Genomic DNA, 19,220 nt, shown 5'->3' with positions numbered 1-19,220 from the left:
AGTGATACAACAAATGGGGAAAGTAAAAATAGGAAAAAAATCCACCAGTCATTTCATCATTGAGATCCACAAAGGAAAACAATATAAATATCACTGATAAATTTGAAATCTCGATCTAAGAGAAAATTTAGAAAAAGAACAAAACAAAATAAAAACAAAAACTAAAACAAATTAATTCCACTAGTCGAGCTACTATAAAATTACAGGATTTAGTCAAAATATTATATTCAACAAAATTAATTCATAATATTGAATGAAAAAAGAACATTGAACAAACTTAGATTTTAGAACATGCGTGTGTATCTATATACCGAGAAGTACCTTCCAAAATCTATAAGGGACCTCTTGATGCCCATTTTACCCAGCTCTGATTTTATCTTTTCCAGATACTAGTGATAACAAGGAACCCTCAAGTTCTGGGAGAAAAGAGAAGGGGAGAAGTGCTCAGAAAGTCCACCAGGTTAGGGACACAGGTAAGCTGAGACATGAGCCTGGTCTTTCCTTGTTAGCCTTGCCAGGAGCCCATAAAAGTCCATGAATTTTGAATCCTTTTACCAGATTGCAGCTTAGCATCCCAGCCTATGAGCTCAGTGTGAGTGGGTCAGAATCAAAATGTTAAACAAGGCTTAGGAGAATTCTGGACTCTGCTGGGTCTCTTATCAACAGCAAAGAGAGTGTCCGACTTCCAGTATCCAGTCATTGAAAACAAGGATCAGTAGAAGAGACCTGTGTGCCCCCCCGCCAGGGCTGACCCCCTGGTGCCAGAGAATTGTCACAAAACTGAGGCTTCTGGTACAACAATTAGAAATCTGTGATTCCCAACCTCGAGAGCTGCCCAAACCCAGAGAGGGACACAGCCACCAAGTCTGGGGCCCTGACCTCACTGAGGGACGGAGGGAGAGGAGGAGCTGCAGACAATGGATCTTAAATTGGATCAAAGATTTAAAGCTTTTGTCCAATGGATGCATTTTAAGGTGAAAAACTGGAGCCAAGATGGCAGTCCCAGGCACTGAATAGCACTGCTGGGATCTGAAAACAAGCCTTGGGATTCATTCATTCCACCAGACCACAAAGTGATGAAAAAGAGGAAATAACGTACACACTCAGTATGGGTATAGAAATATACCTTATCCTTCAGGAAAGGAGGAAAGGAGGATACAAGAAGGGGGGAGATAATAGAAAAGAAAGCATGGGGGTAAAGCAAAACACTGAGGAGAGACAGATTGAAAGAAGAGAAAGAAAAAACAACGAAGGGAAATACAGTTAGATGGTAATGTGAAAGAATTTTGAAGCAAGTTTTTTTAGCCATACAAATATAGAACTGAAGTCAAATTTATAAAAAAAATAAGCCAGTCATTGATAATGAATAAAAATATGAAGTTTCCTCAAAGGCTTTATAAAATCATGCAACCTTTGATTTAACAAATATTTACTAAGCATGAATTAAAAGAGATTTTTTAAAAAAAAAGCAAAAGGACGATAATAAAAGATTTAACATTTTCTCAGACAAAGACTTGAAATTAAGATGTCCATCAAAATGACTGAATAAATTGGATATATGATTATGATGGGATATTATTGTTCTAATAAGAAACGAGAGTAGCATGTCTTCAGAAAAGTCATGAGCTCAACAAAGTGAAATGTCCCTATTTAGGTAAGCATTGTTGTGAGTGATCAGTTTTGAATGACTTTACTCTTTCTCAGCAAATCACTATTAAAGACTACTCTGAAGGACAAATGCTATCCATACCAGAGAAAGAACTGTTTGTGTCTAATTCACATTGTTACATTTTTAACTTTATTTTTCTAAGGGTGTTTTTGCAACATTAATTTTATTGGAAATATTTTGCATAACCTTACATGTAGTTCTCAATGGAGGAGAAGGAAAAAGTTTGGAACCAAGCTTTAAGAACAAAGTAAAAGTATTTATTGTTGGGGAAAATAAAAATATTAAGTCCAAAGGAAAGAAATAAGAAGGAATTGTGGAATATTTTATAAGAAAACAACACATCTAGAGGAACAGATCAAGAAAAACATAAAGGTAATTGATTACCTGAAACCATGACCAAAAAAACCCCATCCCCAAAACAAAACTTTTATGCAATAAGAAATAGAGAGAATGGTCCAAAGGATGCAACAATGGGGAAAAATAGGAAAAAAATCCACCAGTCATTTCATCATTGAGATCCTACAAGGAAAACATATATAAATATCACTGATAAATTTTGAAATCCTCAGATCTAAGAGAAAATTTTAGAAGCACAAGAACAAAAAACAAAATAACAAAACAAAAAAACTAAAACAAATTCAATTCCACTAGTCTGGAGCTACTATAAAATTGCAAGGATTTAGGGAGCCAAAAATATTATATTCAACAAAATTAATTCATAATATTGAATGAAAAAAGAACATTGAACAAACTTAGATTTTAGAACATGCGGATCTATATAACCGGACATTCTTCCAAAAATCTATAAGGGACCTCTTGATGCCCATTTTACCCAGCTCTGATTTTATCTTTTCCAGATACTAGTGATAACAAGGAACCCTCAAGTTCTGGGAGAAAAGAGAAGGGGAGAAGTGCTCAGAAAGTCCACCAGGTTAGGGACACAGGTAAGCTGAGACATGAGCCTGGTCTTTCCTTGTTAGCCTTGCCAGGAGCCCATAAAAGTCCATGAATTTTGAATCCTTTTACCAGATTGCAGCTTAGCATCCCAGCCTATGAGCTCAGTGTGAGTGGGTCAGAATCAAAATGTTAAACAAGGCTTAGGAGAATTCTGGACTCTGCTGGGTCTCTTATCAACAGCAAAGAGAGTGTCCGACTGCCAGTATCCAGTCATTGAAAACAAGGATCAGTAGAAGAGACCTGTGTGCCCCCCCGCCAGGGCTGACCCCCTGGTGCCAGAGAATTGTCACAAAACTGAGGCCTTCTGAGTGACATAACATTAGAAATCTGTGATGTCCCTAACCTCTGAGAGCTGCCCTAACACCCAGAGAGGGGACATAGCCACCAAGTCTGGGGCCCTGACCTGCTACTGAGGGGAGGGGAGGGAGGAGGAGAGCTGCAGACAATGGATCTTAATTGGATCAAAGATTTAGAAGCTTTCTGGTCCAATGGATGCATTTTGAAGGTGAGAAAACTGGAGCCCAGAGTAACTTTGGCAAGATTCCCCAGGCACTGAATAGCACTGCTGGGATCTGAAAACAAGCCTTGGGATTCATTCATTCCACCAGACCACAAAGTGATGAAAAAGAGGAAATAACGTACACACTCAGTATGGGTATAGAAATATACCTTATCCTTCAGGAAAGTAGGAAAGGAGGATACAAGAAGGGGGGAGATAATAGAAAAGAAAGCATATGGGGGGGTCAGAAGCAAAACACTACTGAGGAGAGACAGAGTGAAAGAAGAGAAAGAAAAAAATAAACAGAGGGGAAATACAGTTAGCAATGATAATTGTGAAACGAATTTTGAAGCAAGTTTTTTTGATAAAGGCCTCATTTCTCAAATATATAGGGAACTGAGTCAAATTTATTAAAAAAAAATAAGAGCCAGTCCCTAATTGATCAATGACCAAAAAATATGAACTATTCTCAAAGGGCTATAAAATCATGCAATCCTTTGATTTAACAATATCATTACTAAGCATGAATTCAAAAAGAGATTTTTTTAAAAAGAGAAAAGCAAAAGGACCGATAGATAAAAAAGTATTTATAGCACCTTTTCTCAGACCAAAGACTTGGAAATTAATGGGATGTCCATCAATTGGGAAATGACTGAATAAATTGTGATATATGATTATGATGGGATATTATTGTTCTATAAAACGATGAGTAGCATGTTCTCAGAAAAAAGCTCCATGAGCTCAAGCAAAGTGAAATGTCCTTGTTTAGAGGATAGCATTGTGGAGTGATTGTTCGTGGAATGACTTGCTCTTCTCAGCAATACAATTATGTAAGACTACTCTGAAGGACAAATGCTATCCATACCCAGAGAAAGAACTGTTTGTGTCTGAATACACATTGAAGTATACTTTTTTAAACTTTATTTTTCTTGAAGGGGTAGACTTGCTTTAACAGCTTTTATGGAAATATTTTGCATAACCTTACATGTGTGTTCTCAATGTGAGGAGGGGAAGGAAGAAAGTCTGAAGCAAAGTTTAAGAACAAAGTAAAAATAGTTTTAGTACTGGGGAATGAAATATTAAGTAAAAAGGAAAGAAATGAAAGAATTGTGAATATTTTATAAGAAAACAACACATCTAGAGAACAGATCAAGAAGAGGAAAACATAAAAGTAATTGATTACTGAAAGATGACCAAAACCCATCCCAAAACAAAACCTACGAAAATATAAGAAAAGAAGATTGTCCTGAAGGATCAACAATGAAGGAAAAGGAAAAATCAGTCATTTCATCATTGAGATCTACAAGGAAAACATATAGAAATATCACTAATAAGTTTTGAAATCTAGATCTAAGAGTTTTAGAAGCACAAGCAAAAGCAAAATAACAAAACAAAAACAAAAACAAATTCAATTCCACTAGTTGAGTTACTATAAGAATTGACGGATTTAGGGTGAAAATATTATATTAAAAAATTAATTCATATATTGAATGAAAAAGAAATTGACAAATTTAGATTTTAGAACAATGTATGAGATACCAAGAAGTATCTTTAAAATCAAGGACCTCTTGATGCCCACTTCACCACCTCTGATTTTATCTTTCCATGCAAAACAACGAACCTCAAATTGTTGAGAAGAAGGACTGGGGGAGGCATCCAGAAAGTCGCCAGGTTAGGGACACAAGGTATGAGACATGAGCCTCTTTTCCTTGTTAGCCTTGTGGAACCCACAAAACCATGAGTTTTGAACCTTTACCAGATTGCAGCTTTAGCATCCCAGCCTGTGAGCCCAGTGGAGTGGGTCGAATCAAATTAAGAAGCTTAGGAGAACCTGACTCTTGCTGGGTCTCTTATCAACAGCAAAGAGTATCTACTCAGTGTACCCTTGGGCAGAGATTACACAAACTGAGGCCAAGTACATAGCATTAGAAATCTGTGATGTCCCCAACTCTGAGAGCTGCCCAACACCCAGAGGGACAAGCCCAAGTCTGGGGCCCTGACCCTCTGAGGGAGGGAGGGAGGAGGAAGCTGCAGACAATGGATCTTAATTGACCAAAGATTCCAGAAGCTTTCTGGTCCAATATCCATTTAAGGTGAAATAGCCAGATAATAAAGATTGCCAGGAATGAATAGCATGCTGGGATCTGGAAAAAAAGCCTGGATCATTCATTCCACCAGACCACAAAGTGATGAAAAAGAAAAATACACACCAGTATGGGTATGAAATCTACCATCCTTAGGAACGTAGGAAAGGAGGAACAAAAGGGGAGAAATAAAAAGAAGGCAAATGGGGTCAGAACAAAACACCACTGAGGAGGAGACAGAGTGAAAGAAGAGAAAGAATTAAAACAGAAGGGAAATACAGTTAGAATGGTAACAGAAAAGAATTTTGGAAGCAAGTTATTGATAAAGGCCCATTTTCAAATATATAGGGAACTGAGTCAAATTTATTAAAAAAAATAAGAGCCAGTCCCTAATTGACCAATGACCAAAAAATATGAACTATTCTCAAAGGGCTATAAAATCATGCACCTTGATTTCCAATATATTACTAGCATGAATTCAAAAAAAATTTTTTAAAAAGAGAAAAGCAAAGGACCATTAGTAAAAAGTATTATAGACCTTTCTCAGACTAAAGACTTGGAAATTAATGGGGTCCATCAATTGGGAAATGCAATAAATTGTGATATATGATTATGATATATTATTGTTCATAAGAACGATGAGTAGCATGTTCTAGAAAAAGCTCTACGAGCTCAAGCAAAGGAAATGTCCTTTAGAGTGATGCATTGTTGTAGAGGACAGTTGTGAAATGACTTTGCTAATTCTCATAATACAATGATTATAAGCTACTCTGAAGGCCAAATTATCCATACCAGAGAACTGTTTGTGTTTGAATACATTGAGTATACTTAAACTTATTTTTCTTGAAGAAGTGTTGTCTTTGTAACAACTTTATGGAAATATTTTGCATAACCTTACATGTGTGTTCTCAATGTGAGGAGGGGAAGGAAAGAAAGTTTGGAAGCAAGCTTTAAGACAAAGTAAAAATAGAATGTAGCTGGGAAAATAAAAATATTAAGTCCCAAAAAGGAAAGAAATATAGAAGAGAATTGTGGAATATTTTATAAGAAAAACAAACATCTAGAGAACAGATCAAAAGAAAAACATAAAGAATTGATCCTGAAAGCATGACCAAAAAACCCCATCCCCAAAACAAAACTTTTATGCAATAAGAAATAGAGAGAATGGTCCAGAAGTGATACAACAAATGGGGAAAGTAAAAATAGGAAAAAAATCCACCAGTCATTTCATCATTGAGATCCTACAAGGAAAACATATATAAATATCACTGATAAATTTTGAAATCCTCAGATCTAAGAGAAAATTTTAGAAGCACAAGAACAAAAAACAAAATAACAAAACAAAAAAACTAAAACAAATTCAATTCCACTAGTCTGGAGCTACTATAAAAATTGCACAGGATTTAGGTTGTAGCCAAAAATATTATATTCAACAAAATTAATTCATAATATTGAATGAAAAAAGAACATTGAACAAACTTAGATTTTAGAACATGCGTGTGTATCTATATACCGAGAAGTACCTTCCAAAATCTATAAGGGACCTCTTGATGCCCATTTTACCCAGCTCTGATTTTATCTTTTCCAGATACTAGTGATAACAAGGAACCCTCAAGTTCTGGGAGAAAAGAGAAGGGGAGAAGTGCTCAGAAAGTCCACCAGGTTAGGGACACAGGTAGTGGAGACATGAGCCTTCTTCCTTGTTAAGCCTTGCCAGGAGCCCATAAAAGTCCATGAATTTGAATTTAGCCAAGAGCAGCAGCATCCCAGCCTATGAGCCATGTGGAAAGTGGGTCAGAATCAAAATGTTAAACAAGGCTTAGGAGAACTCTGGACTCTGCTGGATCCCTTCTCAACAGCAATCGAAGAGAGTGTCCGACTGCGAGTGTCCAGTCATGGAAAACAAGGATCAGTAGAAGAGACCTGTGTGACCCCCCCAGGGCTGACCCCCTGGTGCCAGAGAATTGTCACAAAACTGAGGCCTTCTGAGTGACATAACATTGAAACTTGATGTCCCTTAACCCTGAGAGCGCCCCTAAACCCAGAAGGGACAGCCACCAAGTCTGGGCCCTGACCTTACTGAGGGAGGGAGGGAAGGGAGAGCCAGACAATGGATCTTAATTGATCAAAGTTTAGAACTTTGATCCAATGAGTTTTGAAGGGAGAAAATGGAGCCAGAGTCTTTGGAAGATCCCCAGGCACTGAACAGCATGCTGGACTGAAACAAGCCTGGGATTCTTATCATTCCCCAGACCACAAAGTGATGAAAAGAGGAAATACATTACACTCAGTATGGGTATAGAAATATACCTTATCCTTCAGGAAAGTAGGAAAGGAGGATACAAGAAGGGGGGAGATAATAGAAAAGAAAGCATATGGGGGGGGGCAGAAGCAAAACACTACTGAGGAGAGACAGAGTGAAAGAAGAGAAAGAAAAAAAACGAGGGAATACAAGTAACAATGATAATTGGAAACGAATTGAGCAAGTTTTTGATAAAGACCCATTCCAAATAAGGAACTGAGTCAAATTTATTAAAAAAATAAGAGCCAGTCCCTAATTGATCAATGACCAAAAAATATGAACTATTCTCAAAGGGCTATAAAATCATGCAATCCTTTGATTTAACAATATCATTACTAAGCATGAATTCAAAAAGAGATTTTTTTAAAAAGAGAAAAGCAAAAGGACCGATAGATAAAAAAGTATTTATAGCACCTTTTCTCAGACCAAAGACTTGGAAATTAATGGGATGTCCATCAATTGGGAAATGACTGAATAAATTGTGATATATGATTATGATGGGATATTATTGTTCTATAAGAAACGATGAGTAGCATGCTCTCAGAAAAAAGCTCCATGAGCTCAAGCAAAGTGAAATGTCCTTGTTTAGAGTGATAGCATTGTTGTGGAGTGATCAGTTTGTGAATGACTTTGCTCTTCTCAGCAATACAATTATGTAAGACTACTCTGAAGGACAAATGCTATCCATACCCAGAGAAAGAACTGTTTGTGTCTGAATACACATTGAAGTATACTTTTTTAAACTTTATTTTTCTTGAAGGGGGTAGATCTGTGTTGTCTTTTGCAACATGACTTTTATGGAAATATTTTGCATAACCTTACATGTGTGTTCTCAATGTGAGGAGGGGAAGGAAGAAAGTCTGGAACGCAAAGTTTTAAGAACAAAGTAAAAAAGTAGTTTATATGTAGCTGGGGAAAATAAAAATATTAAGTCCCAAAAAGGAAAGAAATATAGAAGAGAATTGTGGAATATTTTATAAGAAAAACAACACATCTAGAGAACAGATCAAGAAGAGAAAACATAAAAGTAATTGGATTACCTGAAAGCCATGACCAAAAAAACCCCATCCCCAAAACAAAACTTTTATGCAATAATATAAGAAATAGAGAGAATGGTCCAGAAGTGATACAACAAATGGGGAAAGTAAAAATAGGAAAAAAATCCACCAGTCATTTCATCATTGAGATCCTACAAGGAAAACATATAGAAATATCACTGATAAATTTTGAAATCCTCAGATCTAAGAGAAAATTTTAGAAGCACAAGAACAAAAAGCAAAATAACAAAACAAAAAAACTAAAACAAATTCAATTCCACTAGTCTGGAGCTACTATAAGAATTGCACAGGATTTAGGTTGTAGCCAAAAATATTATATTCAACAAAATTAATTCATAATATTGAATGAAAAAAGAACATTGAACAAATTTAGATTTTAGAACACATGTGTGTATGTAGATACCAAGAAGTATCTTCCAAAATCTATAAGGGACCTCTTGATGCCCACTTCACCCAGCTCTGATTTTATCTTTTCCAGATGCCAATAATAACAACGAACCCTCAAATGTTAGGAGAAGAAGGACGTGGGGAGGCATCCAGAAAGCCCGCCAGGTTAGGGACACAGGTAAGCTGAGACATGAGCCTCGTCTTTCCTTGTTAGCCTTGTCAGGAACCCACAAAAATCCATGAGTTTTGAACCCTTTTACCAGATTGCAGCTTTAGCATCCCAGCCTGTGAGCTCAGTGTGAGTGGGTCAGAATCAAAATGTTAAACAAGGCTTAGGAGAACTCTGGACTCTGCTGGGTCTCTTATCAACAGCAAAGAGTATCAGACTGCCAGTGTACCCCTGGTGCCAGAGAATTATCACAAAACTGAGGCTTTCTGAGTGACATAGCATTAGAAATCTGTGATGTCCCCAACCTCTGAGAGCTGCCCTAACACCCAGAGAGGGGACATAGCCCAAGTCTGGGGCCCTGACCTGCTACTGAGGGGAGGGGAGGGAGGAGGAGAGCTGCAGACAATGGATCTTAATTGGATCAAAGATTCAGAAGCTTTCTGGTCCAATGGATCCATTTTGAAGGTGAGAAACCTGGAGCCCAGAGTAACTTTGGCAAGATTGCCCAGGCACTGAATAGCACTGCTGGGATCTGAAAACAAGCCTTGGGATTCATTCATTCCACCAGACCACAAAGTGATGAAAAAGAGGAAATAATGTACACACTCAGTATGGGTATAGAAATCTACCTTATCCTTCAGGAACGTAGGAAAGGAGGATACAAGAAGGGGGGAGATAATAGAAAAGGAAGTATGCTAAGGGGGGGTCAGAAGCAAAACACTTCTGAGGAAAGACAGAGTGAACGAAGAGAAAGAATAGAATAAACAGAGGGGAAATACAGTTAGCAATGGTAATTGTGAAAAGAATTTTGAAGCAAGTTTTTTTGATAAAGGCCTCATTTCTCAAATATATAGGGAACTGAGTCAAATTTATTTAAAAAAAAAATAAGAGCCAGTCCCTAATTGATCAATGATCAAAAAATATGAACTATTCTCAAAGGGCTATAAAATCATGCAATCTTTTGATCTAACAATATCACTACTAAGCAGGAATCCCAAAAGAGATTTTTAAAAAAAGAAAAAAGCAAAAGGACCTATACATAAAAAAGTATTTATAGCAGCTCTTTTCTCAGACCAAAGACTTGGAAATTAATGGGATGCCCATCAATTGGGAAATGACTAAATAAATTGTGATATATAATTATGATGGGATATTATTGTTCTATAAGAAACGATGAGTAGCATGCTCTCAGAAAAAAGCTCCATGAGCTCAAGCAAAGTGAAATATCCTTATTTAGAGTGATAGCATTGTTGTGGAGTGAACAGTTTTGAATGACTTTGCTATTCTCAGCAATACAATGATGTAAGACTCCTCTGAAGGGCAAATGCTATCCATACCCACAGAATGAACTGATTATGTCTGTATACACATTGAAGGATATTTTTTTATTTTATTTATTTTTATTATTATGATAGTAACTTTTTATTGACAGAATCCATGCCAGGGTAATTTTTTTACAACATTATCCCTTGCACTCACTTCTGTTCCGATTTTTCCCTCCTACCCTCCACCCCCTCCCCTAGATGGCAAGCAGTCCTATATATGTTGAATATGTCCTAGCATATCCTAGATACAATGTATGTGTGCAGAACCAAACAGTTTTCTTGTTGCACAGGGAGAATTGGATTCAGAAGGTAGAAATAACCCGGGAAGAAAAACAAAAAGGCAAACAGTTTACATTCATTTCCCAGTGTTTTTTTCTTTGGGTGTAGCTGCTTCTGTCCATCATTGATCAATTGAAACTGAATTAGGTCTCTTTGTCAAAGAAATCCACTTCCATCAGATTACATCTTCATACAGTGTCGTTGTTGAAGTATCTAATGATCTCTTGGTTCTGCTCATTTCACTTAGCATCAGTTCATGTAATTCTTTCCAAGCCTCTCTGTATTCATCCCACTGGTCATTTCTTACAGAACAATAATATTCCATAACATTCATATACCACAATTTACCCAACCATTCTCCAACTGATGGGCATCCACTCAGTTTCCAGCTTCTAGCCACTACAAACAGGGCTGCCACAAACATTATGGCACATACAGGTCCCTTTCCCTTCTTTAGTATCTGCTTGGGGTATAAGCCCAGTAGTAGCACTGCTGGGTCAAAGGGTATGCACAGTTTGATAACTTTTTTGGGCATAGTTCCAGATTGTTCCAGCATGGTTGGATTGTCACAGCTCCACCAACAATGTATCAGTGTCCCAGTTTCTCCCATCCCTCCAACAATCATCATTATTTTTCCTGTCATCTAGCAATCTGACAGGTGTGTAGTGGTATCTCAGAGTTGTCTTAATTTGCATTTCTGATTAATAATGATTTGGAACACTCTTTCATAGAGTGGTAATGATTTCAATTTCATCATCTGAAAATTGTCTGTTCATATCCTTTGACCATTTATCAATTGGAGAATGGCTTGGTTTCTTATAAATTAGAGTCCTCTTATATTTTGAAATGAGGCCTTTATCAGAACCTTTAACTGTGAAGATGTTTTCCCAGTTTGTTGCTTCCTCTAATCTTGTTTACATTAGTTTTGTTTGACAGAAGCTTTTTAATTTGATGTAATCAAAATTTTCTATTTTGTTATCAATAATGGTCTCTTAGTTTGTCTTTAGTTCACAAATTTCTTCCTCTTCCACAGGTCTGAGAGATAAACATCCTATGTTCCTCCAATTTGTTTATAATCTCGTTCTTATGTCTAAATCATGGACCCATTTTGATCTTATCTTGGTATACGGTGTTAAGTGTGGGTCCATGCCTAATTTCTGCCATACTAATTTCCAGTTATCCCAGCAGTTTTTGTCAAATAATGAATTGTTATCCCAAAAGTTAGGATCTTTTGGGTTTGTCAAACACTATATTGCCATAGTTGACTATTCTGTCTTGTGAACCTAACCTGTTCCACTGATCAACTAATCTATTTCTTAGCCAATACCAAATGGTTTTGGTGACTGCTGCTTTATAATATAGTTTTAGATCAGGTACAGCTAGGCCACTTTCATTTGATTTTTTTTTTCATTAATTCCCTTGAGATTCTCGACCTTTTGTTCTTCCATATGAATTTTGTTGTTATTTTTTCTAGATCATTAAAATATTTTCTTGGAAGTCTGATTGGTATAATTCAAATAAATAGATTAGTTTAGAGTATTGTCATCTTTATTATATTCATTCGACCTGTCCAGGAGCACTTGATATTTTTCCAGTTGTTTAAGTCTGACTTTATTTGTGTGGAAAGTTTTTGTAATTTAGCTCATATAATTCCTGACTTTCCTTTGGTAGATAGATTCCCAAATATTTTATGCTGTCAACAGTTATTCTGAATGGAATTTCTCTTTGTATCTCTTGCTGTTGGATTTTGTTGGTGATGGAAGCATATTTTTTAAAATTTTATTTTTCTTGAGGGGGGTAAATCTGTGTTGTCTTTTGCAACATGACTTTTATGGAAATATTTTGCATAAATTCACATGTGTCTTCTTAATGTGAAAAGGGGAAGGAAGAGAATCCGGAACTCAAAATTTTCAAAACAAAGAAAAAAGTGGTTTACATATAACTGGGGGAAAATATTAAAACCAAAAAAAGAAAGAAATATAGAAGAGAATTGTGAAACATTTTATGAGAAAAATAACACATTTGAAGAACAGATCAGGAAGAGAGAACATAAGAATAATTGGATTACCTGAAAGCCATGATCAAAAGAAAAACCCCCCAAAACAAAACCTTGACACAATAATATAAGAAATAATTAGGGAGGATTTTCCTGAAGTAATAGAACAAGTGGGGGAAGTAAAAATAGAAAAAAAATTCACCAATCATTTCATCATTGAGATCCTACAGGAAAAACATATAGAAATATCATTGATAAATTTTGAAACCCTCAGACTTAGAGAAAATTTTAGAAGCAACAAGAACAACAAAAAAGTAAAATAGCAACACGAAAAAACCTAAACAAACTCAATTCCAATAGGCTGGAGCTACTATAAGAATTGCACAGGATTTATGTTGTACCCAAAAATATTATATCCAGCAAAATTAATGAACAATATTGCATAAAAAAAGGACATTCAACAAACAGGATTTTGTCTCAAACAAATTTGAACTCTATAGAAATAAGGTGCAGAAGAAGCTACATAGATACATTAAATGAGGGAGGAGGGCAGGTAGTTCTGAAAACCTATTTCCATTGGGAATGGGTAAAAGAGGGAATAATACATACATACACACTTGTGAGTATGTAGATACCAAGAAGTATCCTCCAAAATCTATAAGGGACCTCTTGGTGCCCACTTCACCCAGCTCTGATTTTATCTTTTCCAGATGCCAACAATAACAACGAACCCTCAAGTGTTAGGAGAAGAAGGACGTGGGGAGGCACCCAGAAAGTCCACCAGGTCAGGGTCACAGGTAAGCTGAGACATGAGCCTGGTCTTCCCTTGTTAGCCTTGCTGGGAGCCCACAAAAGTCCATGTGTTTCAAACCCTTCTTACCAGATTATCTGCAGCTGGGATGCTCTGTGGTCACCAGACCACAAAGTGATTATAAAGTGCAATGGGGTAAAGGTGAAAGGAAGCACAGGATGGTTTGGTATATTAGAGTTCTCCAAACTGGAAATTTCCAATGGGTGATGTAAAATCATCTTTTTCCCATTAACTTTAAAATTTTAAAAATATTTTATTATGCTTATTATTATATATTATTAATATTCAATGTTTTCCCAATTACATGTCAAAATCATTTTAATACTTTTTTTTTTAAATTTTGAGTTTCAAATTCTCTTTCTTCTTCTCTTCCCTTTCCCCTCCTTGAGGAGGCCAGCAATTTGATATATATTTGGTCTGATTTAGGCCCTGCTCCTCTTAAGATCTGGGATTCTAGGGTAGGAGTTAAAAGAGTGATTTGAAAAGTAGAAGAGGAGAAGGGGAAGAGAAACAAATGAATCTTACTCTCATCAGAATTGGCTCAAAGAGGAAATAACATACACACTTAATATGGGTATAGAAATATACCTTATCTCACAGAAAGTAGGAAAAGAGGATACAAGAAGGGGGGAAGATAATAGAAAAGGCTATGGGAGGTCAAAAGCAAAACACTTTTGAGGAGAGGCAGAATGAAAGAAGAGAAAGAATAGAATAAACAGAGGGGAAATACAGTTAGCAATGGTAACTGTGAAAAGAATTTTGAAGCAAGTTTCTTTGGCAAAGGCCTCATTTCTCAATTGTATAGGGAACTCAGTCAAATTTATTTTTAGAAAAATAAGAGCCACTCTTCTACAGTAAGATGAACCAAATCAGTTCCATTTGTTCAATAATGAATAGAACCAGCTACACCCAGCGAAAGAACTCTGGGAAATGAGTGTGAACCACTACATAGAATTCCCAATCCCTCTGTTTTTGTCCGCTTGCATTTTTTATTTCCTTCTCAGGTTAATTTTACATTATTCCAAAGTCCAATTCTTCTTGTGCAGCAAAATAACTGTTTGGACATGTATACTTATATTGTATTTAACATATACTTTAACATATTTAACATGTATTGGTCTACCTGCCATCTAGGGGAGGGAATGGGGGAAAGGAGGGGAAAAGTTGGACCGAAAGTTTTGCAAGAGTCAATGCTGAAAAATTACCCATGTATATATCTTGTAAATAAAAAGCTATAATAAAGAAATAAGAGCCAGTCGCCAATTGATCAATGATCAAAAAATATGAACTACTCTCAAAGGGCTATAAAATCATGCCTATCCTTTGACCTAACAATATCACTAGTAGGCATGAATCCCAAAGAGATTTTTAAAAGAGAAAAAAGTAAAAGGACCTATACATACAAAAATATTTATAGCAGCTCTTTTCTCAGAGCAAAGACTTGGAAATTAATGGGATGCCCATCAATTGGGAAATGACTGAATAAACTATGATATGTGGTTATAATGGGATATTACTGTTTTATAAGAAACAATGAGTAGGATGCTCTCAGAAAAACCTCCATGAGCTCAAGCAAAGTGAAATGTCCTGTGTTTAGAGTAATAGCAACTTCATGGGGTGAACAGTTGTAAATGACTTTGGTATTCTCAGCAATACAATGATCCAAGGCTACTCTGAAGGATTTGTGATGACAAATGCTATCCATACCCAGAGAAAGAACTGATTGTGTCTGAATACACATTGAAGTATACTTTTTTAAACTTTATTTTTCTTGAGGGGGGTAGATCTGTGTTGTCTTTTGCAACATGACTTTTATGGAAATATTTTGCATAACTTCACATGTGTCTTCTCAATGTTAAGAGGGGAAGAAAGAGAGTCTGGAACTCAAAGTTTTAAAAACAAAGTTAAAAATGGTTTATATGTAACTGGGGAAAATAAAAATATTAAATCCAAAAAAGGAAAGAAATATAGAAGAGAATTGTGAGGCATTTTATGAGAAAAACAACACATCTGGAGAACAGAGCAAGAAGAGAAAACATAAAAGTAATTGGATTATCTGAAAGTCTTGAACCCCCCCCCCCAAAAAAAAACACCCTGACACAATAATATAAGAAATAATTAGGATTGTCCTGAAGTGATAGAATAAGTGGGGAAAATAAAAATAGAAAAAATCCACCAATCACTTCATCATTGAAATCCTATAAGGAAAACATAGAAATATCATTGAAAGATCTTATGTTGTCTTTTGCAACATGACTTTTATGCAGATATTTTGCATAATTTCACATGTGTCTTCTCAATGTGAGGAGGGGAAGGAAGAGAATCTGGAATTCAAAATTTTAAAAACAAAGTAACTGGGAAAAATAAAAATACTAAATCCAAAAAAGGAAAGAAATATAGAAGAGAATTGTGAAACATTTTACAAGAAAAACATCTGGAGAACAGATCAAGAAGAGAAAACATAAGAATAATTGGATTATCTGAAAGTCTTGAACCCCCCCCAAAAAAAAAAACCTTGACACAATAATATAAGAAATAATTAGGATTGTCCTGAAGTGATAGAACAAGTGGGGAAAGTAAAAACGGAAAAAATCCACCAATCACTTCATCATTGAAATCCTACAAGGAAAGCATACAGAAATATCATTGATAAATTTTAAAATCCCTAGATGTAAGAGAAAATTTTAGAAGCAACAAGAACAATAAAAAAGTAAAATAGCAACACGAAAAACCTAAACAAACCCAATTCTAATAGACTGGAACTACAATAAGAATTGCACAGGTTGCAGCCAAAAATATTATATCCAGCAAAATTAATAATATTGAATGAAAAAAGGACATTCAACAAACTTAGATTTTTAAGATTTTGTCTCAAATTTGAGCTCTATAGAAACGAGGTGCAGAAGAACCTACATACATACATTAAATGAGTGAGGAGGGCAGGTAGTTCTGAAAATCTAATTCCATTGGGAATGGGTAAAAGAGGGAATAATACATGTGTGTGTGTGTAGACACCAAGAAATATCCTCCAAAATCTATAAGGGACCTCTTGATGCCCATTTTACCCAGTTCTGATTTTACTTTTCCAGGTGCCAGTAATAACAACAAACCCTCAAGTGTTAGGAGAAGAAGGACGTGGGGAGGTGTCCAGAATGTCCACCAGGTTAGGGACACAGGTAAGCTGAGAACTTGTCTTTCCTTGTTAGCCTTGCCAGGAGCCCACAAAAGTCCATGTATTTCAAACTCTTTTACCAGATTGCAGCTTAGCATCCCAGCCTATGAGCTCAGTGTGAATCAGAATCAAGATGTTAAAGAAAGCCTTAGGACAGGGCTCTGCTAGGGTCCCTTGTCGGTGGCAATCAAGGGGAGAAGAATAGCTTCACTGGCTTAGAATGACCTGGAGGATGGAGATTTCTGGGACATTGAATGCTTTTGTCCTTCAGAGTCAGTCGCAGCCTCATCACCCTGTGGCCTCTGTGCCTTTGTGTCCAACTTTCACTCCCCATTCTGGACATGATGCTTAAAGTCCAACAGATTCCTTTGGCCTTCGTTACTTCCCCCACGGGGCCCTTTCTGCTTAGGATGTAGGACATCCTGCATCTAGTCTTCGCCAATCCTTTTCGCAGCCAATTCCCTGGAGAAGGCTGCCTTTTCTCATTGCCTCCATGCCCTCTCCTCCCCATCAATTCTCAACTGCTCCTGGTCCGGCTTGCTCACCTACTCAACTGAACTCAGCCTCTTACAGGTTGCTAAGTCTGAGGGCCTTTTCTCAGTGCTTTGCTCTTTGACTTCGCTGTAGCGTTTTCTTCTGGCAGTCACCTCTTCCTCTAAGTTCTCTCCTCTGTGGACTTTGAAGTCACTGCTCCTCCCTGGTTGTCCTCCCACAAGTCTAGCCTGATTTCAGCCACATAGGAAGGAGGCTGGCTGGGTGGGGAGGCAGGAGCTTATCCTCTGGTCAGAGTGGCAAGAAGCATCATCTCTTTCAGCCCTGATACCGACCATTTCTAGCAAGTAGAATGAGCAGAAGAGCTCTGAGGTCTGAGCCACAGACCACTGTGGTCTGTAGGTAGAATAGCAAAAAGGTTAAACACAACTAGGTGGTGCAATGAATAAAGTGCTGGGCCCAAAATCAGGAAAACCTAACTTCATTCTGATCTCAGACTCTTATGAGGGAAGTCATTTAACTTCTGCCTGCCTTAGTTTCTTCAACATTGGGCATAATAATAGCATCCTATGCATAATAGTATCCACGTCCTAGGGTTGTTATAAGAATCAAATTAATGTAAAGCATCTGGCATATAGTAGGTTCTTAATAAATGCTTGTTCCACAAGATTTTGCAAGTGTCAGTGTTAAAAAATTATCCATGCATATGTTTTGAAAATAAAAGGCTTTAATTAAAAAATGCTTGTTTCCCTTCCTGAGGTATTAAAAAATAATTATAAGGAATCATTTTGACAAAATCACAGGACCATACTATTTAGAGTTCAAAGAGACCTTAGGAATGACCTTGCCTTTCCCTTAAATTTTGTGAAGGAGGAAAAGGAGGCAGAAGTAATGATTTGTTCAGTGCCAGGTCAGACACAGCAGTGTCAGAACTCAAGAAAGCTCTATACTCTTTCCACTACACCTTGCTTCCAGCCTTGACCCAAGACTTAGAACTCTAAGCCCCCAGTTCATTCTCTGGACCACCTGACTTCTGACATTCTAGTAAATTTGGGCTTGATCAGGGAAGGCCTTTGTTAATAAGGTTACAGCTAATATGGGTCCAGAGCTGGAAAAAATTTAGTGACCATGGAATTTAACACCTTGGTTTTTCAGAGAAGAAAACAGAGGCCCAGGGATAATCTGTGGTTTGCCCATGATCATATGATAGGAGCAGAGATAGGATAATAAAGGTCACCATCATAATAATAGCTGGCACTAACACGGTGCTTTGAGGTTTCCAAAGCATTTTATAAATATTATCTCATTTGATTTACATACAAACCCTAGGAAATAAGTGATATATTATTATTTCTATTTTGCAAATGAAGAAACAAGGCAGACAGAGATTTATTGGCTCGTCCAAGGTTACAGAGCTGATAAGTGTTTGAAATGGGATTTGAACTCAGGTCTTCCTGCTGCCTCAGTGATTTGAGCCAAGGTCTCTCTGCCTTCAGAATCCCAGGGTTCTGTCTGCTTTGCCATAAAGCATAAAGGTGAGCATTTCTAGAGTACTTTGAGATGTCACCTGACCCTTCTAAGGAGAGAGACACTTATTCTGATGCTTCACAGTAATTTGCCATGGTTCCTCGGTAGCGAGTATCAAAGGCAGGACTTGAATCTTTGTGCCCCTTGCCCCCAAAGCTGGTACTCCGTTCCTTACCTTCCTCTGGAACTCCTGCCAATGCCTTTTCTTTGTGTAGGGTACAATCTGTTGGGATAAAGAACAAATCAAATTGGTGATTTCTCTTCCAGTTTTCATAAACATCCAAGATCCAAAAGTGAATTTCCATCTCCCTGAGCTTCCTGTCACCTGTGGGATGATAAAGGGCACTTTATATAAGGAAAAACTAGAAAAAGGTGAGCCTTATGTCCTCTGACTCTTGGGAGACTCAAGTCCATAGGGACTGATTGTAAAATGAATTGAAGGATGAATGGACAGATGGATAGAGTTGGAAGGGTGGAAAAAGAGATAGAAAGG

General features: G+C 36.9%; 1 protein-coding gene across 1 annotated transcript in view; it reads left to right on the top strand.

The window, feature by feature from the left end:
- Positions 1 to 349: 349 nt before the first annotated feature.
- Positions 350 to 19,220, top strand: part of LOC105750570 (nuclear body protein SP140-like protein) — a gene marked incomplete at its 5' end in the record, with an annotated part of 44,762 nt that continues 25,891 nt past the window's right edge. The window contains 7 exons of the mRNA XM_031969294.1: positions 350 to 473; positions 2,527 to 2,613; positions 6,798 to 6,884; positions 9,048 to 9,134; positions 13,436 to 13,522; positions 16,626 to 16,712; positions 18,995 to 19,099. Of these exons, the coding sequence (XP_031825154.1) occupies positions 350 to 473; positions 2,527 to 2,613; positions 6,798 to 6,884; positions 9,048 to 9,134; positions 13,436 to 13,522; positions 16,626 to 16,712; positions 18,995 to 19,099 (664 nt within the window). The remainder of the gene's footprint in view (positions 474 to 2,526; positions 2,614 to 6,797; positions 6,885 to 9,047; positions 9,135 to 13,435; positions 13,523 to 16,625; positions 16,713 to 18,994; positions 19,100 to 19,220) is intronic.

Source organism: Sarcophilus harrisii, chromosome 4, assembly GCF_902635505.1.
Source record: "Sarcophilus harrisii chromosome 4, mSarHar1.11, whole genome shotgun sequence".
In the NCBI taxonomy this organism is placed as follows: domain Eukaryota; kingdom Metazoa; phylum Chordata; class Mammalia; order Dasyuromorphia; family Dasyuridae; genus Sarcophilus; species Sarcophilus harrisii.
Note: the sequence above shows the minus strand (reverse complement) of the source record. Positions and strands in the feature narration are given on the sequence as shown.